Genomic DNA, 18,351 nt, shown 5'->3' on the forward strand with positions numbered 1-18,351 from the left:
ATTAGCACTGGAAAATGGTTGCTTTTATTAATGATGCTAATACCCGACTAAACATGTTGGTTTGTGATGTGTGGAGACATTTAACCAACTCGGTCCTTTTGTTCCACAGCCGCAGTGTTGTATCACTCGTCAGTGAGGAGGGAGGGAATGGAGGATCTATTACCAAGTGAGGTCTGCCAGACTGGTGACAGACTTTCACTACCTGGGTGGGTCATGTTCATTTAACACCAGAAGAAAACTGACATGGAGTGACTATCTGGCCTTGTCCAATAAGAAACGCCCATTGTTTTCAGTTTCAAAACGTTTTGCTACGGTGTGCTCTACTGAACACGACCCTGGACTAGGATAGAGCTAGGAGAAAGAGTAGTCCATCCTGGTAGTTTCTCAGTCAAGATGCTCCACGAATATGGACTAGTGTTGTTACAAGAGGCAGATGACACTAAAGGACAATCCAAGGTTTTCCTACAATGGATTTTTTTTAAACAAATGCATAATGGCAATTCATTTCAGTGTTTTTACTAAAATGTGATACCGTCTCACTCCTATATGGAACCCTATATAGTGCACTACTCTATTCCCAACTACTTTAGACCAGGGCCCTATATAGTACACTACTTTAGACCAGAGCCCTATAGAGTACACTACTTTAGAGTCCTATTCCCTATAGAGTACACTACTTTAGAGTCCTATTCCCTATATAGTGTACTACTGTTGACCAGAGTCCTATATAGTACACTACTTTAGACCAGAGCCCTATATAGTACACTACTTTAGACCAGAGCCCTATAGAGTACACTACTTTAGAGTCCTATTCCCTATAGAGTACACTACTGTTGACCAGAGTCCTATAGAGTGTACTACTGTTGACCAGAGTCCTATTCCCTATGGGAGAACAAGTATTTGAAACACTGCCACTGCAGGTTCTCCTACTTACAAAGCACGTAGAGGTCTGTCATTTTTTATCATAGGTACACTTCAACTGTGAGAGACGGAATCTAAAACAAAAATCCAGAAAATTAATTATTTTATTGCATGAGATAAGTATTTGATACATCAGAAATGCAGAACTTAATATTTGGTACAGAAACCTTTGTTTGCCAATTAGAGATCATACGTTTCCTGTAGTTCTTGACCAGGTTTGCACACACTGCAGCAGGGATTTTGGCCCACTCCTCCATACAGACCTTCTCCAGATCCTTCACGGTTCGGGGCTGTCGCTGGGCAATATGGACTTTCAGCTCCCTCCAAAGATTTTCTATTGGGTTCAGGTCTGGAGACTGGCTAGGCCACTCCAGGATCTTGAGATGCTTCTTACGGAGCCACTCCTTAGTTGCCCTGGCTGTGTGTTTCGGGTCATTGTCATGCTGGAAGACCCAGCCACGACCCATCTTCAATGCTCTTACTGAAGGAAGGAGGTTGTTGGCCAAGATCTCGCGATACATGGCCCCATCCATCCTCCCCTCAATACGGTGCAGTCGTCCTGTCCCCTTTGCAGAAAAGCATCACCAAAGAAGGATGTTTCCACCTCCATGCTTCACGGTTGGGATGGTGATCTTGGGGTTGTACTCATCCTTTTTCTTCCTCCAAACACGGCGAGTGGAGTTTAGACCAAAAGGCTCTATTTTTGTCTCATCAGACCACATGACCTTCTCCCATTCCTCCTCTGGATCATCCAGATGGTCATTGGCAAACTTCAGACGGGCCTGGACATGCGCTGGCTTGAGCAGAGGGACCTTGCGTGCGCTGCAGGATTTTAATCCATGACGGCGTAGTGTGTTACTAATGGTTTTCTTTGAGACTGTGGTCCCAGCTCTCTTCAGGTCATTGACCAGGTCCTGCCGTGTAGTTCTGGGCTGATCCCTCACCTTCCTCGTGATCATTGATGCCCCATGAGATGAGATCTTGTATGGAGCCCCAGACCGAGGTTGATTGACCGTCATCTTGAACTTCTTCCATTTTCTAATAATTGCGCCAACAGTTGTTGCCTTCTCACAAAGCTGCTTGCCTATTGTCCTGTAGCCCTCCCAGCCTTGTGCAGGTCTACAATTTTATCCCTGATGTCCTTACACAGCTCTCTGGTCTTGGTCTTGGCCATTGTGGAGAGGTTGGAGTCTGTTTGATTGAGTGTGTGGACAGGTGTCTTTTATACAGGTAACAAGTTCAAACAGGTGCAGTTAATACAGGTAATGAGTGGAGAACAGGGGGCTTCTTAAAGAAAAACTAACAGGTCTGTGAGAGCTGGAATTCTTACTTAGAAATCATACAATGTGATTTTCTGGATTTTGTTTTAGATTCCGTCTCTCACAGTTGAGAGCCCTATAGAACCCTATTTAGTGCACCAGGGCCCTATAGAACCCTATTCCCTATATAGTGCACTACTTTAGAGCAGGGCCCTATAGAACCCTATATATAGTACACTAATGTTGACCAGAGCCCTATTCCCTATAAATAGTACACTACTGTTGACCAGAGGCCTATAGAACCCTATTCCCTATATAGTACACTACTGTTGACCAGAGCCCTATGGGTCCAGATACATCTCTATGGCTGCGTTTACACAGGCAGTCTAATTCTGATCTGCAGCTGGATCACATAGTGATTTATACTAGTTTCCTCTACAGATTCCTATATGTTCTTGACTTCCTACTCCCATGTCAATGCCAGGGCTATTGGCATGAGGATCTGGAAGCAGATTCTTTCCTGAACAGTCATGTCACCTTTATGAATGAGATGTGTCTAGGCAGAAGATAAAAAAAATTATGCTGCAATCACTGACTTATTGGGGACAATCTGAATTGCATTGATTCCTCACATCCTTAAAACTCATTTCACAAGAAGGTCAAAGGTTTGACCTCATCCAATGGGGTTTTGAGAAGGAAGAGAGAGGGTGTGAGGAATCCAGGCAATGCAATTGATTCACTGTGGTGCCCTCTGGGAGATGTCTCTAGCACCACCGTGTGGTTATCTATTTCTACTACAGTCCTCGGACTAATGAAGCCACTTCCAAAGCATCAATAGGCTGGCTCACTCTTCTGTCACAATTTCACCAGTAAAGACGAGGTATACATCCAAAACTGAGGCTTAAATACAGAAGCAAAATACGTTTTATTTGGACATCATAGTGCCCAAAAGTTGAGTGAGTGCATTAATAAAAAAAGACTGCTTATGATTTGATACCAAATGGTTTTGTTTACCTTCTTCTACATTGAGCATAAGCCTCCGTTTGGGATTTATTCCTCTTTAGATAGGGTGTGGGTTTCCATCTTTCAGTATTCACATTTTGAAACCTACCTTGAATCTACACAGATTTGTAATAAGGACCTTTAAAAAACAAAACGAACAGGCTGCCTCCTTTCATTACCAGTAGAAACGAAGCAGTTTTGTACAAATGTCTCTTTATTTAGTGAAAGGCAACCCCAATCCCCAGTCCATCTCCTGTGGTGGAGCCATGATGTTCTTCTGTTCCACTGGAATGTTCTTCTGTATCATTTGGCAATATAACAATCTGTAACAGGACACACACAGGGACCATAGACATGAAACACTATGGTGAACGAGTGTCAGAACTCGGAAATTGAGAAATGTCCGACTTGGAAACTCATTGTAAAGAGTTAATACTCGTCAGAGTTCCCCCCACTTGGAAAGTATCCAACCAATAGGAAGCTCTACGGAAATAAATTTAACTCACGAGGTTCCGACTCATCATGAACGCAGCATCAAGTCTCTCTGATTGTTTCCTTACCTGTCAGACATAGATGCCGACCCACAGTAACAGAAACAGCACTCCGAAGCCCATGAAGAGAGACGCCACCAGGGAGATGAGCAGCTCTTTGTACATGTCTCTGGTGTATTTAGTGGACGTTACCTCGTAGCTGGGAGAGAGTTATGGTGCTAATCATAGTGGTACACAACAGACCAACCGTTACACATCCAGACTATCAAAAACATTCTCACTTATTGCCAACATATTCACCTACAGTAGTGTATATTATCTCTGTGAATATTCAGACTCAGCAACTGCTTCTATCTGCCTGTTCTTCATTCCTAAGTTGTAGGGAGACACAGGGCATATTAATTGACATTGGTGTGTTAATACAGGGCTGCAACAAAAGCCTACACGTTCAGTGTCCCCATTCACCAGGTTTGAAGACCACTGATTCATGGTATAAAAATAAAATAAAACCAACTGTCACTATGAAGACAGATGACCATGGAAGGATACACGAAGAACCACGCTGTGAAGAACATGCCGATAGCCAGTAGGACCACAGTGAGGTGGGGGAAGACTGCCGGGTTCACCGGACTGGTGTATCTGGTCATGGCCTCCAGCTCCTGAGGGAAGAAGAACGGAGACAATGTGGAGATTCACTCAGTGTGCTTCTGGTTAGGGACAATATCCCACATTTCTAAATGGACCGGTATGTTGCCAGCTGTAAATAAACATGGGGTTTCAACTTACTACCTAGGTAAATATGAGTTATGCACAGATCAACCAGCTTATTGACTGACTTGATCATAACAGGTGAAGTTCTCTAGTCTTTACTTGGCCTTGTCTGTGAGAGGCTGTATTTGGTGTTAGCTTACTAGCTACAGTAGCTAGTCAAGCTTGATCTATATATAGTTCCCGCTACATTAGCATAGCTAGCTACTGTATTCCCATCATAACAGCTACATGTTATTCGATTTAACTGATGAATAGCTATAAAACGTAGCTACAGACATAACGTTAATGAATAAGGTTAGCTGAACTAGCATCTGTGCGTTAGAGACCTCTCACCCAGAAAACTAGACAAGTCAAAAAAATAAAGCTTGTGATTTCATGACTTATGTGCACTTTTTACAACCAAGTCATCTGAGGAATAGTTGGCATATTACACAGAAAAAGTATATGTTAAAAAGCGTTGTCAAAATAAGTTAATTTATCACCAAATATGGAGTTGTGCTGAGCAACCATCTTCTTTTACTCCCGTTACGGCCAGTATGTACTTACAAAGACATGTCTACAAATATTTTAAACGAGCCATCGAATAAAATGCCTGTTCAGCCCGGACGCTCGGTCTGAACATTAACACGCATCGCTTGCCGTACGGTTTTAGAAGCATACGGATATTTGATATCGGAGAGAAATAGTTTTCCAAAAACTAAAGGTTAAATGGATACACATCTTTATAGGGTTAGGGTTTCCCCCACGGTCATATCTCCATGTTACGGCGCTTGTTTACTGAAAACAGACACCAGACAGAGAGGACTGACTGACTTCATGCGCTAATGAGTTATCTGCTTCTCTCAACACCTGTGTGTAAACGGAAGACACCAAACCTGTTGTCACTGAAAAATACTGTCAGCTTCAACTGTGTTAAAACAAAACTGTAAGTGTCTATTGTGTCTGTCTTATCCGGTGTCGTGTGTGAATTTAAGTATGCTCTCTCTAATTCTCCATCTCTTTCTTTCTCTCTCTCGGAGGACCTGAGCCCTAGGACCATGCCTCAGGACTACCTGGCATGATGACTCCTTGCTGTCCCAAGTCCATCTGGCCGTGCTGCTGCTCCAGTTTCAACTGTTCTGCCTGCGGCTATGTAACCCTGACCTGTTCACCAGACGTGCTACCTGTCCCAGACCTGCTGTTTTCAACTCTCTAGAGACAGCAGCAGTGGTAGAGATACTCTGAATGATCAGCTATGAAAAGCCAACTGACATTTACTCCTGAGGTGCTGACTTGCTGCACCCTCGACAACTACTGTGATTATTATTATTTGACCACGCTGGTCATTATTTATGAACATTATAACAGAACATGGCCAAGATGTTCCAATCTCCACCCGGCACAGCCAGAAGAGAACTGGCCACCCCACATAGCCTGGTTCCTCTCTAGGTTTCTTCCTAGGTTTTGGCCTTTCTAGGGAGTTTTTCCTAGCCACCGTGCTTCTACACCTGCATTGCTTGCTGTTTGGGGTTTTAGGCTGGGTTTCTGTACAGCACTTTGAGATATCAGCTGATGTACGAAGGACTATTAAATAAAAATGGATTGATATTTAGCGTTTGTGAACTGAACAGGGATTTGTGTTTCTAGAACCGCACCGCAATTGACATTTCCATTTAATTTGAGTATTTGGCTTGTTTTGGTTTCCAGAGCCAATTTGTATTTTAATAAACGGAACATGTAGCTAAAATCCTTGGACTAAGGAGTAACGTGAATTTAGGCTCCTTTCGTCCAATGGTGGGCTAGTAAGCTAATGCAGGCTAGTAGGCAATTACAACCCGGAAATGCCTATCTACAACAACCATTTGAATACATATAATGTTATGTTTTAGACAATTCACAATACACAGCTATAAGTCTCATTTCATGATCAAGTTATTCTTAGAAAAGTGCATTAGCTACAAATCACTTACCATTTTGTTGAGTTTCTTGTTTCTACTGCAGAATCCCAATACTTGTAAAGAGCCACGTCAGTTCTGCCGACGTTCTCAAGCAGCGTAAAAATACTTGGCCGCCACCTAGCGGGCTGGAGAAACAGTTTCATGCGGAATCCTTCGTTTATTTATTCAATTTTTTATTCCGAAACAGAGATTTTTACATTAGATTCATTTAAAGATTAGCACAAAATAATTTAAAAGATTATTTGACATGAAATTATTGTGCTAATCTTAAAATGAATCGATAAAATAACTTTGTTCCTGGATGTGATATGCTGCTTTAGAGCTCTCTCTCTCTCGCTCTCCACCAACCAAAACACATTTTGTTTCCAATCAATATTTTATTTAATGCATGCATTCATATTATGACAACATGCTCTTCAAAACAAAACAAAAAGACAAAAACAGCAAAGACTTAAAAATAAATGGCATGATCATGTATTAAAAACAAAGTAAGAGGTTCGACTAAAAAGCACACAGATTTATAGGGAGAACTTTTAAAGCAGGAACAGGAATAGTGTAGAGGTGAATGAGGGAGGGGGTGAATATGCTTTACAAAGTGATTCAATGTTCAAGTATTTTAGTGTTCTGAAGGGCTTTAAGCCATACGAATTAGAGTAAGAAGATAAACCTATTTCAAAATGAGTGATTTGATTCGTTTCATTGTAAAGTTTTAATTAGAAAGTCCTGTGTGTGTGCGTGCGTGCACACGCCCATGTGTTTTCTTTCTCAGTGACACAGGTAAAAGGACAATAGTGATTTTGATTGGCATATAATTTCATTAAACAACATTTACATATTAATGATACAACATACATGATACAGTAATAAGGAGTAAAAATGATAGTGATAAAACAAGAAATAACAGAAAAAGGATCATAGATTGTTACAAAATGAAGCTACATAGTAACACGTAATCAGTTTCTATACCAGTTGAAACCAGTTGAAACCAGTTGGAACCAGTTGGAACCAGTTGGAACCGGTTGGAACCAGTTGGAACCGGTTGAAACCAGTTGAAACCAGTTGAAACCGGTTGGAACCAGTTGAAACCGGTTGGAACCAGTTGGAAACACCATCAGAGCATTAAGCAGTCCATGTATACAGTGCTAAACTACAAGTACTATGCTGGTGTCACTATAAAGGCTGGCTGGTGCATTATAAATAAGCTAAAACAGTACACTGTACTCATGTATGGCAAAATCATATTGGTAATACAGTATAATACTATATGTTTATATTGTGTATATTCATTTGATTATTTGTTTTTGAATTTAGATTTCTTATGACATGACAGGTCAGGTACGATTTAACACACACTGGTCAGAGGGATATTGTGTCAATACATCTGTTTCAACCCACCAGGGGCCTGTATTTGTGATCAAATATATGTTTTTTGGACATCGACAATGGGAACTTGATCCTAGACCAGCACTCCTACCCTGAGAACTGATCCTAGACCAGCACTCCCACTCTAAGGCGATTTCTGAAAACGGGCCCAGGTCTCTGTATTGGAGAGAGATGGTGCATTCTGAACTTGAGATGGGAATACGTATTTTGTTAACTTGAGATATTCAGGTACCAGATAATATCCAAAGGGGTCCTTCATCACGTACTAATACATGTATATACTAAATTCTGTATTTACATGACATATGAGGAACACAATCAATGTTGTTTCAAAGAGGACAGTGGTCAGTGAGTAAGGAAAAGATATCACTACAAAAAGTATAGGCTAATAACAGAGTACATGTGAAGAGGTGTGTTTTCCAGAGGAGATAGTTATAAACATGGCTGAAGGGAAAGGGTGTTGTTTCCCGTCAGGGAGGGGAAGACAAAAAGCGTTACACATATTCAGAGCAATGAATGGAAAGGCTAGAATAATACAATACTCCAGTGTATAAATCCATCACTCTTTCAGTAGGCTGCTAGCGTGGCTTCTGGCCAAACCTTTTTCTCCTTCAGTTACACAAGGCCATGTCACAAAATGGCCACCTTTTGTTAGTTTAAATAAATAGGATTTTAAACACTCTGTGGCTCAAACATGAACAGCATTCAATCAATCAGCATTCAATCAAGTCCATGAGCTGCTTCTGTCTTAAGATAAGCCAACCTTCTTGTAGAGAAAGATAAGGCACCAGCGGTTTAAAAAAACACCATTCAGATGTTGATATTTGTGTGGGTTATCAACATCATCATCGAGAGCAGAAAGAAATCGCCAATCTTCTACAATTCAAGCATATAAAGTTAACATACATGTAGCTAAGAAAGTACTTTGTCTTAAACACAAATGTAGTATTTGCTAGTGGTCCAGTGAGTGAGTTACTGTGTACTAAGTTTCCAGTGGGCGAGTTACAGCGTAAAATGTATTTTCATTGTTCTTCAAACATATAGTCAGTGTTGGACCTGAACAATGGATGCAGTTATCAGCTGCTGAGATCATACAGTGTTCCAGATCATAGTGTATATACAGTGTTCCAGATCATACAGTGTATATACAGTGTTCCAGATCATACAGTGTATATACAGTGTTCCAGATCATACAGTGTATATACAGTGTTCCAGATCATACAGTGTATATACAGTGTTCCAGATCATACAGTGTATATACAGTGTTCCAGATCATACAGTGTATATACAGTGTTCCAGATTATACAGTGTATATACAGTGTTCCAGATCATACAGTGTATATACAGTATTCCAGATCATACAGTGTTCCAGATCATACAGTGTATATACAGTGTTCCAGATCATACAGTGTTCCAGATCATATAGTGTTCCAGATCATATAGTGTTCCAGATCATATAGTGTTCCAGATCATACAGTGTTCCAGATCATACAGTGTTCCAGATCATACTGTGTATATACAGTGTTCCAGATCATACAGTGTATATACAGTGTTCCAGATCATACAGTGTTCCAGATCATACAGTGTATATACAGTGTTCCAGATCATACAGTGTATATACAGTGTTCCAGATCATACAGTGTATATACAGTGTTCCATCCAGTCATATAATTAGAATTATTCTAACTCTATGGTTCCAGTACAGTGTTCCAGATTATACAGTGTAGCTGTGCTGCTGAGATCATACATTGCAGAGCCATACTGTGTATTTAGAAAGATATGGTTATAATACAGTGTACAGTGTTTATCCTCAGCATTGTGCAATGTTCCCAGTTATCTGAGTTGATATCCAGTCTTATCATGGTGAGTCATTCCTTGTAGATATAAAATGTATTTACTCCTGTGAATCAATGTATTTCAAATTAAAATGTGTTTCTTTATATAACATTGGCCTTCGTGGATCAGCTAGCTAGCTACCTGTATAGATCCATCATCACCAAAAACAAGCTGATGTAGCTGAAATCACATCCCAGCGACCAGTAGCTTATCTGTTACGACACATTTATACACTACGTACGCAGCGCAAGTAGTGCACTATATAGGGAATAGGGTTCTATAGGTGTCTGGTCTAAAGTAGTGCACTATATAGGGAATAGGGTTCTATAGGGCTCTGGTCTAAAGTAGTGCACTATATAGGGAATAGGGTTCTATAGGGCTCTGGTCTAAAGTAGTGCACTATATAGGGAATAGGGTTCCATAGGGCTCTGGTCTAAAGTAGTGCACTATATAGGGAATAGGGTGCCATTTGGATGCATCCAGTGAGTAAATCAATCTGACCCAGAGTAAAGCAGCCCGGTACGTAATAATGTTACTCATGATACCCCACTGAGATCAGCTGTGAACATGACTCCCCTTATTATTTGCTGAGGCACAGCCTGCGTCCCCAATGGTACCCTATTCCCTATTTAGTACACAATAGAGTGAATGGGGTTCCATTTGGGACTAAACCACAGTGTTCTAGAACCAAATGGAATTTCCATTAAACATTAAACCATTAGTTCAAAACAGGGGTTTGTTTTCAGTCATTAGGAAAGGTTAGAGTGTAGATAAGAAAACCAGTTCAGTAAAATGTGTAAGGATGCTATAAATTGGCAAAAAAAAACATAGTTATTAAGACATAATATACAGTGCATTCAGAAAGTATTCACACCCCTTGACTTTTTCCACATTTTGTTACGTTAAAACCTTATTCTAAAATGGATTAAATAGTTTTTTCCCCCGTCATCAATCTGCACACAATACCACATAATGACGAAGCAAAAAACAGGTTTTTAGATTTTTTTGCAAAAGTATAAAAGAAACAAAAACAGAAATACCTTATTTACATGAGTATTCAGACCCTTTGCTATGAGACTCTAAAGTTCAGGTACATCCTGTTTCCATTGATCATCCTTCTCTGGTCTGATGAAACCAAGATCTTTGGCCTGAATGCCAAGTGTCTGGAGGAAACCTGGCACCATCCCTACTGGGGAAGCATGGTGGTGGTAGCAACATGCTGTGAGGATGTTTTTCAGCGGCAGGGACTGGGAGACTAGGCAGGATCGAGGGAAAGATGAACGGAGCAAAGTACAGAGAGATCCTTGATGAAAACCTTCCCCAGAGCGCTCAGGACCTCAGACTGGGGCGAAGGTTCACCTTCCAAAAGGACAACGACCCTAAACACACAGCCAAGACAACCCAAAATATATATATTTTTTGAATAAGGTTGTAACGTAACAAAATTTGGAAAAAGTCAAGGGGTCTGAATACTTTCCCGAATGCACTGTAAATCATCATGATAGACATGCATATCACATCATGTACGGCATAGGAGTTTGGGTGGATACAGTTCCACATTCATGCCTCTCTCATACGTTTGCGAGCAGAACAAATAGTTTTTCGATCCCGAATTGGAAGGAAAGAGCCAGAGATAGGAGAGAGGAGAGAGAGAGAGATGGGATAGGAGGTGTAGTAGTTAAGATACCAGTCAGGGGATACGTTCAAAGCAGCATACTAGTTTGCATGCTTAGTTTCCTCTCCTCTCACGAGCAGCTGCTTTGTATGAGGAAGTAGAAGTCAGAGTGTGGCGGTGTGGTAGATATGTTCTCCTCCTCTACGCCACAGCTCACTTCACTCTGCCAGAAGGAGAAGAGGGCAGAGGTCAAGTTTAGAGGAAGCAACTTTTATATGAATTTTAAATGGTCAAATGTATTTATATTCAATACTCACAGACTTGGCCACTCTGAAGTGATAGGTAACGTCCTGGAATGACAGTACAGATACTGACCACAGGTGATCTGTCCCCTGAGGAGAAAGAGGTCAAGAGGTCAGTCAGTAGCTCCATAAACTGGGAAGTCAGTAACATTGGTTTTGGGGTCAATTCCACAGTTAATTTGGGAAGTATTATAATGTCAGTTGAAGTGGAATTGACCCCCAAAACTCTGTTCAGTAACATCTCTATTGTTTTATGATGGTAGTGTGTAAATGTACCTCAGTAGCTGTCCTTTCTGCAGCGTAGAGCTCTGTCTCTCTGTGGTCAGGACACAGACGTCCTCTGGTGACTGCACACTGTTTGACCCACACGCTGACGCTGGATCTGAGGACGGGAGGGAGGAATATAATGTTGTTTGTACTATTGATCTTATCATTGGAAAAATCCACGAGATGGTGTGCCTGGCAGTTGCATGTGTGTGAACGGGAGATGTACTGTAGCTGACAGAACAGTAGATGTACTGTAGCTGTCAGAACAGTAGATATACTGTAGCTGTCAGAATGGTAGATATACTGTAGCTGTCAGGTGAATGGTATATATACTGTAGCTGTCAGAATGGTAGATATACTGTAGCTGTCAGGTGAATGGTAGATATACTGTAGCTGTCAGGTGAATGGTAGATATACTGTAGCTGTCAGGTGAATGGTAGATATACTGTAGCTGTCAGAACGGTAGATATACTGTAGCTGTCAGGTGAATCGTAGATATACTGTAGCTGTCAGAACGGTAGATATACTGTAGCTGTCAGGTGAACGGTAGATATACTGTAGCTGTCAGAACAGTAGATATACTGTAGCTGTCAGAATGGTAGATATACTGTAGCTGTCAGGTGAATGGTAGATATACTGTAGCTGTCAGGTGAATGGTAGATATACTGTAGCTGTCAGGTGAATGGTAGATATACTGTAGCTGTCAGGTGAATGGTAGATATACTGTAGCTGTCAGGTGAACGGTAGATATACTGTAGCTGTCAAAACGGTAGATATACTGTAGCTGTCAGGTGAATCGTAGATATACTGTAGCTGTCAGAACGGTAGATATACTGTAGCTGTCAGAACGGTAGATATACTGTAGCTGTCAGGTGAATCGTAGATATACTGTAGCTGTCAGAACGGTAGATATACTGTAGCTGTCAGAACGGTAGATGTACTGTAGCTGTCAGAATGGTAGATATACTGTAGCTGTCAGGTGAATGGTAGATATACTGTAGCTGTCAGAACGGTAGATATACTGTAGCTGTCAGGTGAATCGTAGATATACTGTAGCTGTCAGAACGGTAGATATACTGTAGCTGTCAGAACGGTAGATGTACTGTAGCTGTCAGAATGGTAGATATACTGTAGCTGTCAGGTGAATGGTAGATATACTGTAGCTGTCAGAACGGTAGATATACTGTAGCTGTCAGGTGAATCGCAGATATACTGTAGCTGTCAGGTGAATGGTAGATATACTGTAGCTGTCAGAACGGTAGATATACTGTAGCTTTCAGGTGAACGGTAGATATACTGTAGCTGTCAGGTGAATGGTAGATATACTGTAGCTGTCAGGTGAATGGTAGATATACTGTAGCTGTCAGAACGGTAGATATACTGTAGCTGTCAGGTGAATGGTAGATATACTGTAGCTGTCAGAACGGTAGATATACTGTAGCTGTCAGGTGAATGGTAGATATACTGTAGCTGTCAGAATGGTAGATATACTGTAGCTGTCAGGTGAATGGTAGATATACTGTAGCTGTCAGGTGAATGGTAGATATACTGTAGCTGTCAGAATGGTAGATATACTGTAGCTGTCAGGTGAATGGTAGATGTACTGTAGCTGTCAGAATGGTAGATATACTGTAGCTGTCAGGTGAATGGTAGATATACTGTAGCTGTCAGAATGGTAGATATACTGTAGCTGTCAGGTGAATGGTAGATATACTGTAGCTGTCAGAATGGTAGATATACTGTAGCTGTCAGGTGAATGGTAGATATACTGTAGCTGTCAGGTGAATGGTAGATATACTGTAGCTGTCAGAATGGTAGATATACTGTAGCTGTCAGGTGAATGGTAGATATACTGTAGCTGTCAGAACGGTAGATATACTGTAGCTGTCAGAATGGTAGATATACTGTAGCTGTCAGGTAAACGGTAGATATACTGTAGCTGTCAGGTGAACGGTAGATATACTGTAGCTGTCAGGTAAACGGTAGATATACTGTAGCTGTCAGGTGAACGGTAGATATACTGTAGCTGTCAGAACGGTAGATATACTGTAGCTGTCAGAACGGTAGATATACTGTAGCTGTCAGGTGAATGGTAGATATACTGTAACTGTCAGAACGGTAGATATACTGTAGCTGTCAGAACGGTAGATATACTGTAGCTGTCAGAACGGTAGATATACTGTAGCTATCAGGTGAACAGTAGATATAATGTAGCTGTCAGGTGAATGGTAGATATACTGTAGCTGTCAGGTGAACGGTAGATATACTGTAGCTGTCAGGTGAATGGTAGATATACTGTAGCTGTCAGAACGGTAGATATACTGTAGCTTTCAGGTGAACGGTAGATATACTGTAGCTGTCAGAACGGTAGATATACTGTAGCTGTCAGAACGGTAGATATACTATAGCTGTCAGGTGAATGGTAGATATACTGTAGCTGTCAGGTGAATGGTAGATATACTATAGCTGTCAGAACGGTAGATATACTATAGCTGTCAGGTGAATGGTAGATATACTGTAGCTGTCAGAACGGTAGATATACTATAGCTGTCAGGTGAATGGTAGATATACTATAGCTGTCAGAACGGTAGATATACTATAGCTGTCAGGTGAATGGTAGATATACTGTAGCTGTCAGGTAAACGGTAGATATACTGTAGCTGTCAGAACGGTAGATATACTATAGCTGTCAGAACGGTAGATATACTGTAGCTGTCAGAACGGTAGATATACTGTAGCTGTCAGAACGGTAGATATACTGTAGCTGTCAGAACGGTAGATATACTGTAGCTGTCAGAACGGTAGATATACTATAGCTGTCAGAACGGTAGATATACTGTAGCTGTCAGAACGGTAGATATCCTGTAGCTGTCAGAGCGGTAGATATACTGTAGCTGTCAGAACGGTAGATATCCTGTAGCTGTCAGAACGGTAGATATACTATAGCTGTCAGAACGGTAGATATCCTGTAGCTGTCAGAACGGTAGATATACTATAGCTGTCAGAACGGTAGATATACTGTAGCTGTCAGAACGGTAGATATACTGTAGCTGTCAGAACGGTAGATATACTGTAGCTGTCAGAACGGTAGATATCCTGTAGCTGTCAGAACGGTAGATATACTATAGCTGTCAGAACGGTAGATATACTGTAGCTGTCAGAACGGTAGATATACTGTAGCTGTCAGAACGGTAGATATACTATAGCTGTCAGAACGGTAGATATACTATAGCTGTCAGAACGGTAGATATCCTGTAGCTGTCAGAACGGCAGATATCCTGTAGCTGTCAGGTGAACGGTGTTGGTTCAGGTGAATGTGTGAAGCAGGCCGTGTTGGTTCAGGTGAATGTGTGGAGAAGGCCGTGTTGGTTCAGGTGAATGTGTGGAGCAGGCCGTGTTGGTCCAGGTTAATGTGTGGAGCAGGCCGTGTTGGTTCAGGTTAATGTGTGGAGCAGGCCGTGTTGGTTCAGGTGAATGTGTGGAGCAGGCCGTGTTGGTTCAGGTGAATGTGTGGAGCAGGCCGTGTTGGTTCAGGTGAATGTGTGGAGCAGGCCGTGTTGGTTCAGGTGAATGTGTGGAGCAGGCCGTGTTGGTCCAGGTTAATGTGTGGAGCAGGCCGTGTTGGTTCAGGTTAATGTGTGGAGCAGGCCGTGTTGGTCCAGGTTAATGTGTGGAGCAGGCCGTGTTGGTTCAGGTTAATGTGTGGAGCAGGCCGTGTTGGTCCAGGTTAATGTGTGGAGCAGGCCGTGTTGGTTCAGGTTAATGTGTGGAGCAGGCCGTGTTGGTCCAGGTTAATGTGTGGAGCAGGCCGTGTTGGTTCAGGTTAATGTGTGGAGCAGGCCGTGTTGGTTCAGGTGAATGTGTGGAGCAGGCCGTGTTGGTTCAGGTGAATGTGTGGAGCAGGCCGTGTTGGTTCAGGTGAATGTGTGGAGCAGGCCGTGTTGGTTCAGGTGAATGTGTGGAGCAGGCCGTGTTGGTTCAGGTTAATGTGTGGAGCAGGCCGTGTTGGTTCAGGTTAATGTGTGGAGCAGGCCGTGTTGGTTCAGGTTAATGTGTGGAGCAGGCCGTGTTGGTTCAGGTGAATGTGTGGAGCAGGCCGTGTTGGTCCAGGTGAATGTGTGGAGCAGGCCGTGTTGGTCCAGGTTAATGTGTGGAGCAGGCCGTGTTGGTTCAGGTTAATGTGTGGAGCAGGCCGTGTTGGTCCAGGTTAATGTGTGGAGCAGGCCGTGTTGGTTCAGGTTAATGTGTGGAGCAGGCCGTGTTGGTCCAGGTTAATGTGTGGAGCAGGCCGTGTTGGTTCAGGTTAATGTGTGGAGCAGGCCGTGTTGGTCCAGGTTAATGTGTGGAGCAGGCCGTGTTGGTTCAGGTGAATGTGTGGAGCAGGCCGTGTGGGTTCAGGTGAATGTGTGGAGCAGGCCGTGTGGGTTCAGGTGAATGTGTGGAGCAGGCCGTGTTGGTTCAGGTGAATGTGTGGAGCAGGCCGTGTTGGTTCAGGTGAATGTGTGGAGCAGGCCGTGTTGGTTCAGGTTAATGTGTGGAGCAGGCCGTGTTGGTTCAGGTGAATGTGTGGAGCAGGCCGTGTTGGTTCAGGTGAATGTGTGGAGCAGGCCGTGTTGGTTCAGGTGAATGTGTGGAGCAGGCCGTGTTGGTTCAGGTGAATGTGTGGAGCAGGCCGTGTTGGTTCAGGTTAATGTGTGGAGCAGACCATGTTGGTTCAGGTGAATGTGTGGAGCAGGCCGTCTGTACTCACCTCATGTGTAGAGTGATTTGTGACATGGAGGAGTTCCTGGTTCCTTGGAGTGATACTGAATAGCTGTTGACAAAACCGAAAATCATTATACAATGCAGTCACACAATTTCCACATAGTGTCATGTATTCCACATAGTGTCATGTATTCCACATAGGGTCATGTATTCCACATAGGGTCATGTATTCCACATAGGGTCATGTATTCCACATAGGGTCATGTATTCCACATAGGGTCATGTATTCCACATAGGGTCATGTATTCCACATAGTGTCATGTATTGAATTACAGTTGAACTACACTTTACCAATACAGTCTTAAGAGAACCACACAGACCCACAGCTGTGTAGAGAACCACAGAAGCAGACCCACAGCTGTGTAGAGAACCACACAGGTAGACCCACAGCTGTGTAGAGAACCACAGAAGCAGACCCACAGCTGTGTAGAGAACCACAGAAGCAGACCCACAGCTGTGTAGAGAACCACAGAAGCAGACCCACAGCTGTGTAGAGAACCACAGAAGCAGACCCACAGCTGTGTAGAGAACCACAGAAGCAGACTCACAGCTGTGTAGAGAACCACACAGGCAGACCCACAGCTGTGTAGAGAACCACAGAAGCAGACTCAGAGCTGTGTAGAGAACCACACAGGCAGACCCACAGCTGTGTAGAGAACCACAGAAGCAGACCCCAGCTGTGTAGAGAACCACAGAAGCAGACCCCCAGCTGTGTAGAGAACCACAGAAGCAGACCCACCTGCAGCTGTCAGGATGGGGACAGTTGTGTGATGAGATGTGTTGGTTTGTCTCCAGGATGTGCAGATCTATAAGGGAAGGGGATGATCTTCCTCCTGTTTCCTCCTCCGTGCTGATGTGTGTGTTGTCCCTGCGTTGTCTCTGAGGCAGGGGCAGTGTCTGCTGGTCTTCAGGCCCACCCGGTCCAGGCAGCCGGTTGTTGACCCCCCCCACTCCCCCTACACCCCCCAGGTCCTGTGCAGGGGCAGGTTTCTTAGCCTTGGACAGGTATATGGGGGCGGAGGTGTGGCTTAGACGGTTCCGGTAGCGTCCGTCCTTGTCCATAGGCCTGGACTTGGCCTTCTTGTTGATGCTGCGCAGTGTAGGGACTGGACTACTCACTTCTACAAGAGAGAGGATGGAGACAGGTACCATTAACGGAGACAGGTACCATTAACATAGACAGGTACCATTAACGTAGACAGGTACCATTAACATAGACAGGTACCATTAACATAGACAGGTACCATTAACATAGACAGGTACCATTAATGGAGACCGGTACCATTAATGGAGACCGGTACCATTTAATGGAGACAGGTACCATTAACATAGACAGGTACCATTAATGGAGACCGGTACCATTTAATGGAGACAGGTACCATTAACGGAGACAGGTACCATTAAATGGAGACAGGTACCATTAACGGAGACAGGTACCATTAACATAGACAGGTACCATTAATGGAGACCGGTACCATTTAATGGAGACAGGTACCATTAACGGAGACAGGTACCATTAACGGAGACAGGTACCATTAACGGAGACAGGTACCATTAACGGAGACAGGTACCATTAACGGAGACAGGTACCATTAATGGAGACAGGTACCATTAACGGAGACAGGTACCATTAAATGGAGACAGGTACCATTAAACGGAGACAGGTACCATTAACGGAGACAGGTACCATTAATGGAGACAGGTACCATTAAACGGAGACAGGTACCATTAACGGAGACAGGTACCATTAACGGAGACAGGTACCATTAACGGAGACAGGTACCATTAACATAGACAGGTACC

The 18,351-nt window shown here is 43.0% G+C and overlaps 2 protein-coding genes across 2 annotated transcripts in view; both read right to left on the bottom strand.

The window, feature by feature from the left end:
• Nucleotides 1–1,009: 1,009 nt before the first annotated feature.
• Nucleotides 1,010–6,485, bottom strand: LOC139383399 (dolichyl-diphosphooligosaccharide--protein glycosyltransferase subunit TMEM258). Its single transcript, XM_071127937.1, has 4 exons — nucleotides 6,394–6,485; nucleotides 4,223–4,332; nucleotides 3,743–3,872; nucleotides 1,010–3,505 (listed from the first exon to the last, which is right to left on the bottom strand). The coding sequence occupies exons 1-3, from the start codon at nucleotides 6,394–6,396 to the stop codon at nucleotides 3,746–3,748; spliced, it is 240 nt and encodes a 79-aa protein (XP_070984038.1). The 5' UTR covers nucleotides 6,397–6,485; the 3' UTR covers nucleotides 1,010–3,505; nucleotides 3,743–3,745.
• A 4,115-nt stretch (nucleotides 6,486–10,600) lies between these two features.
• LOC139378631 (myelin regulatory factor-like) overlaps nucleotides 10,601–18,351 on the bottom strand; it is a 34,808-nt gene continuing 27,057 nt past the window's right edge. Inside the window, exons 16-20 of the mRNA XM_071120980.1 lie at nucleotides 17,288–17,669; nucleotides 16,535–16,597; nucleotides 11,794–11,899; nucleotides 11,533–11,607; nucleotides 10,601–11,438 (exon numbers count right to left, since the gene is read on the bottom strand). Coding sequence (XP_070977081.1) covers nucleotides 11,346–11,438; nucleotides 11,533–11,607; nucleotides 11,794–11,899; nucleotides 16,535–16,597; nucleotides 17,288–17,669 — 719 coding nt within the window. The 3' untranslated portion in view covers nucleotides 10,601–11,345. The remainder of the gene's footprint in view (nucleotides 11,439–11,532; nucleotides 11,608–11,793; nucleotides 11,900–16,534; nucleotides 16,598–17,287; nucleotides 17,670–18,351) is intronic.

Source organism: Oncorhynchus clarkii, chromosome 2, assembly GCF_045791955.1.
Source record: "Oncorhynchus clarkii lewisi isolate Uvic-CL-2024 chromosome 2, UVic_Ocla_1.0, whole genome shotgun sequence".
In the NCBI taxonomy this organism is placed as follows: Eukaryota; Metazoa; Chordata; class Actinopteri; order Salmoniformes; family Salmonidae; genus Oncorhynchus; species Oncorhynchus clarkii.

Coding starts and splice junctions, on each gene's coding strand:
- LOC139383399 (XM_071127937.1), bottom strand. Junction 3,873..4,222: donor TTCACAGCGTGGTTCTTCGT/GTATCCTTCCAT, acceptor ACTCTCTCCCAG/CTACGAGGTAACGTCCACTA.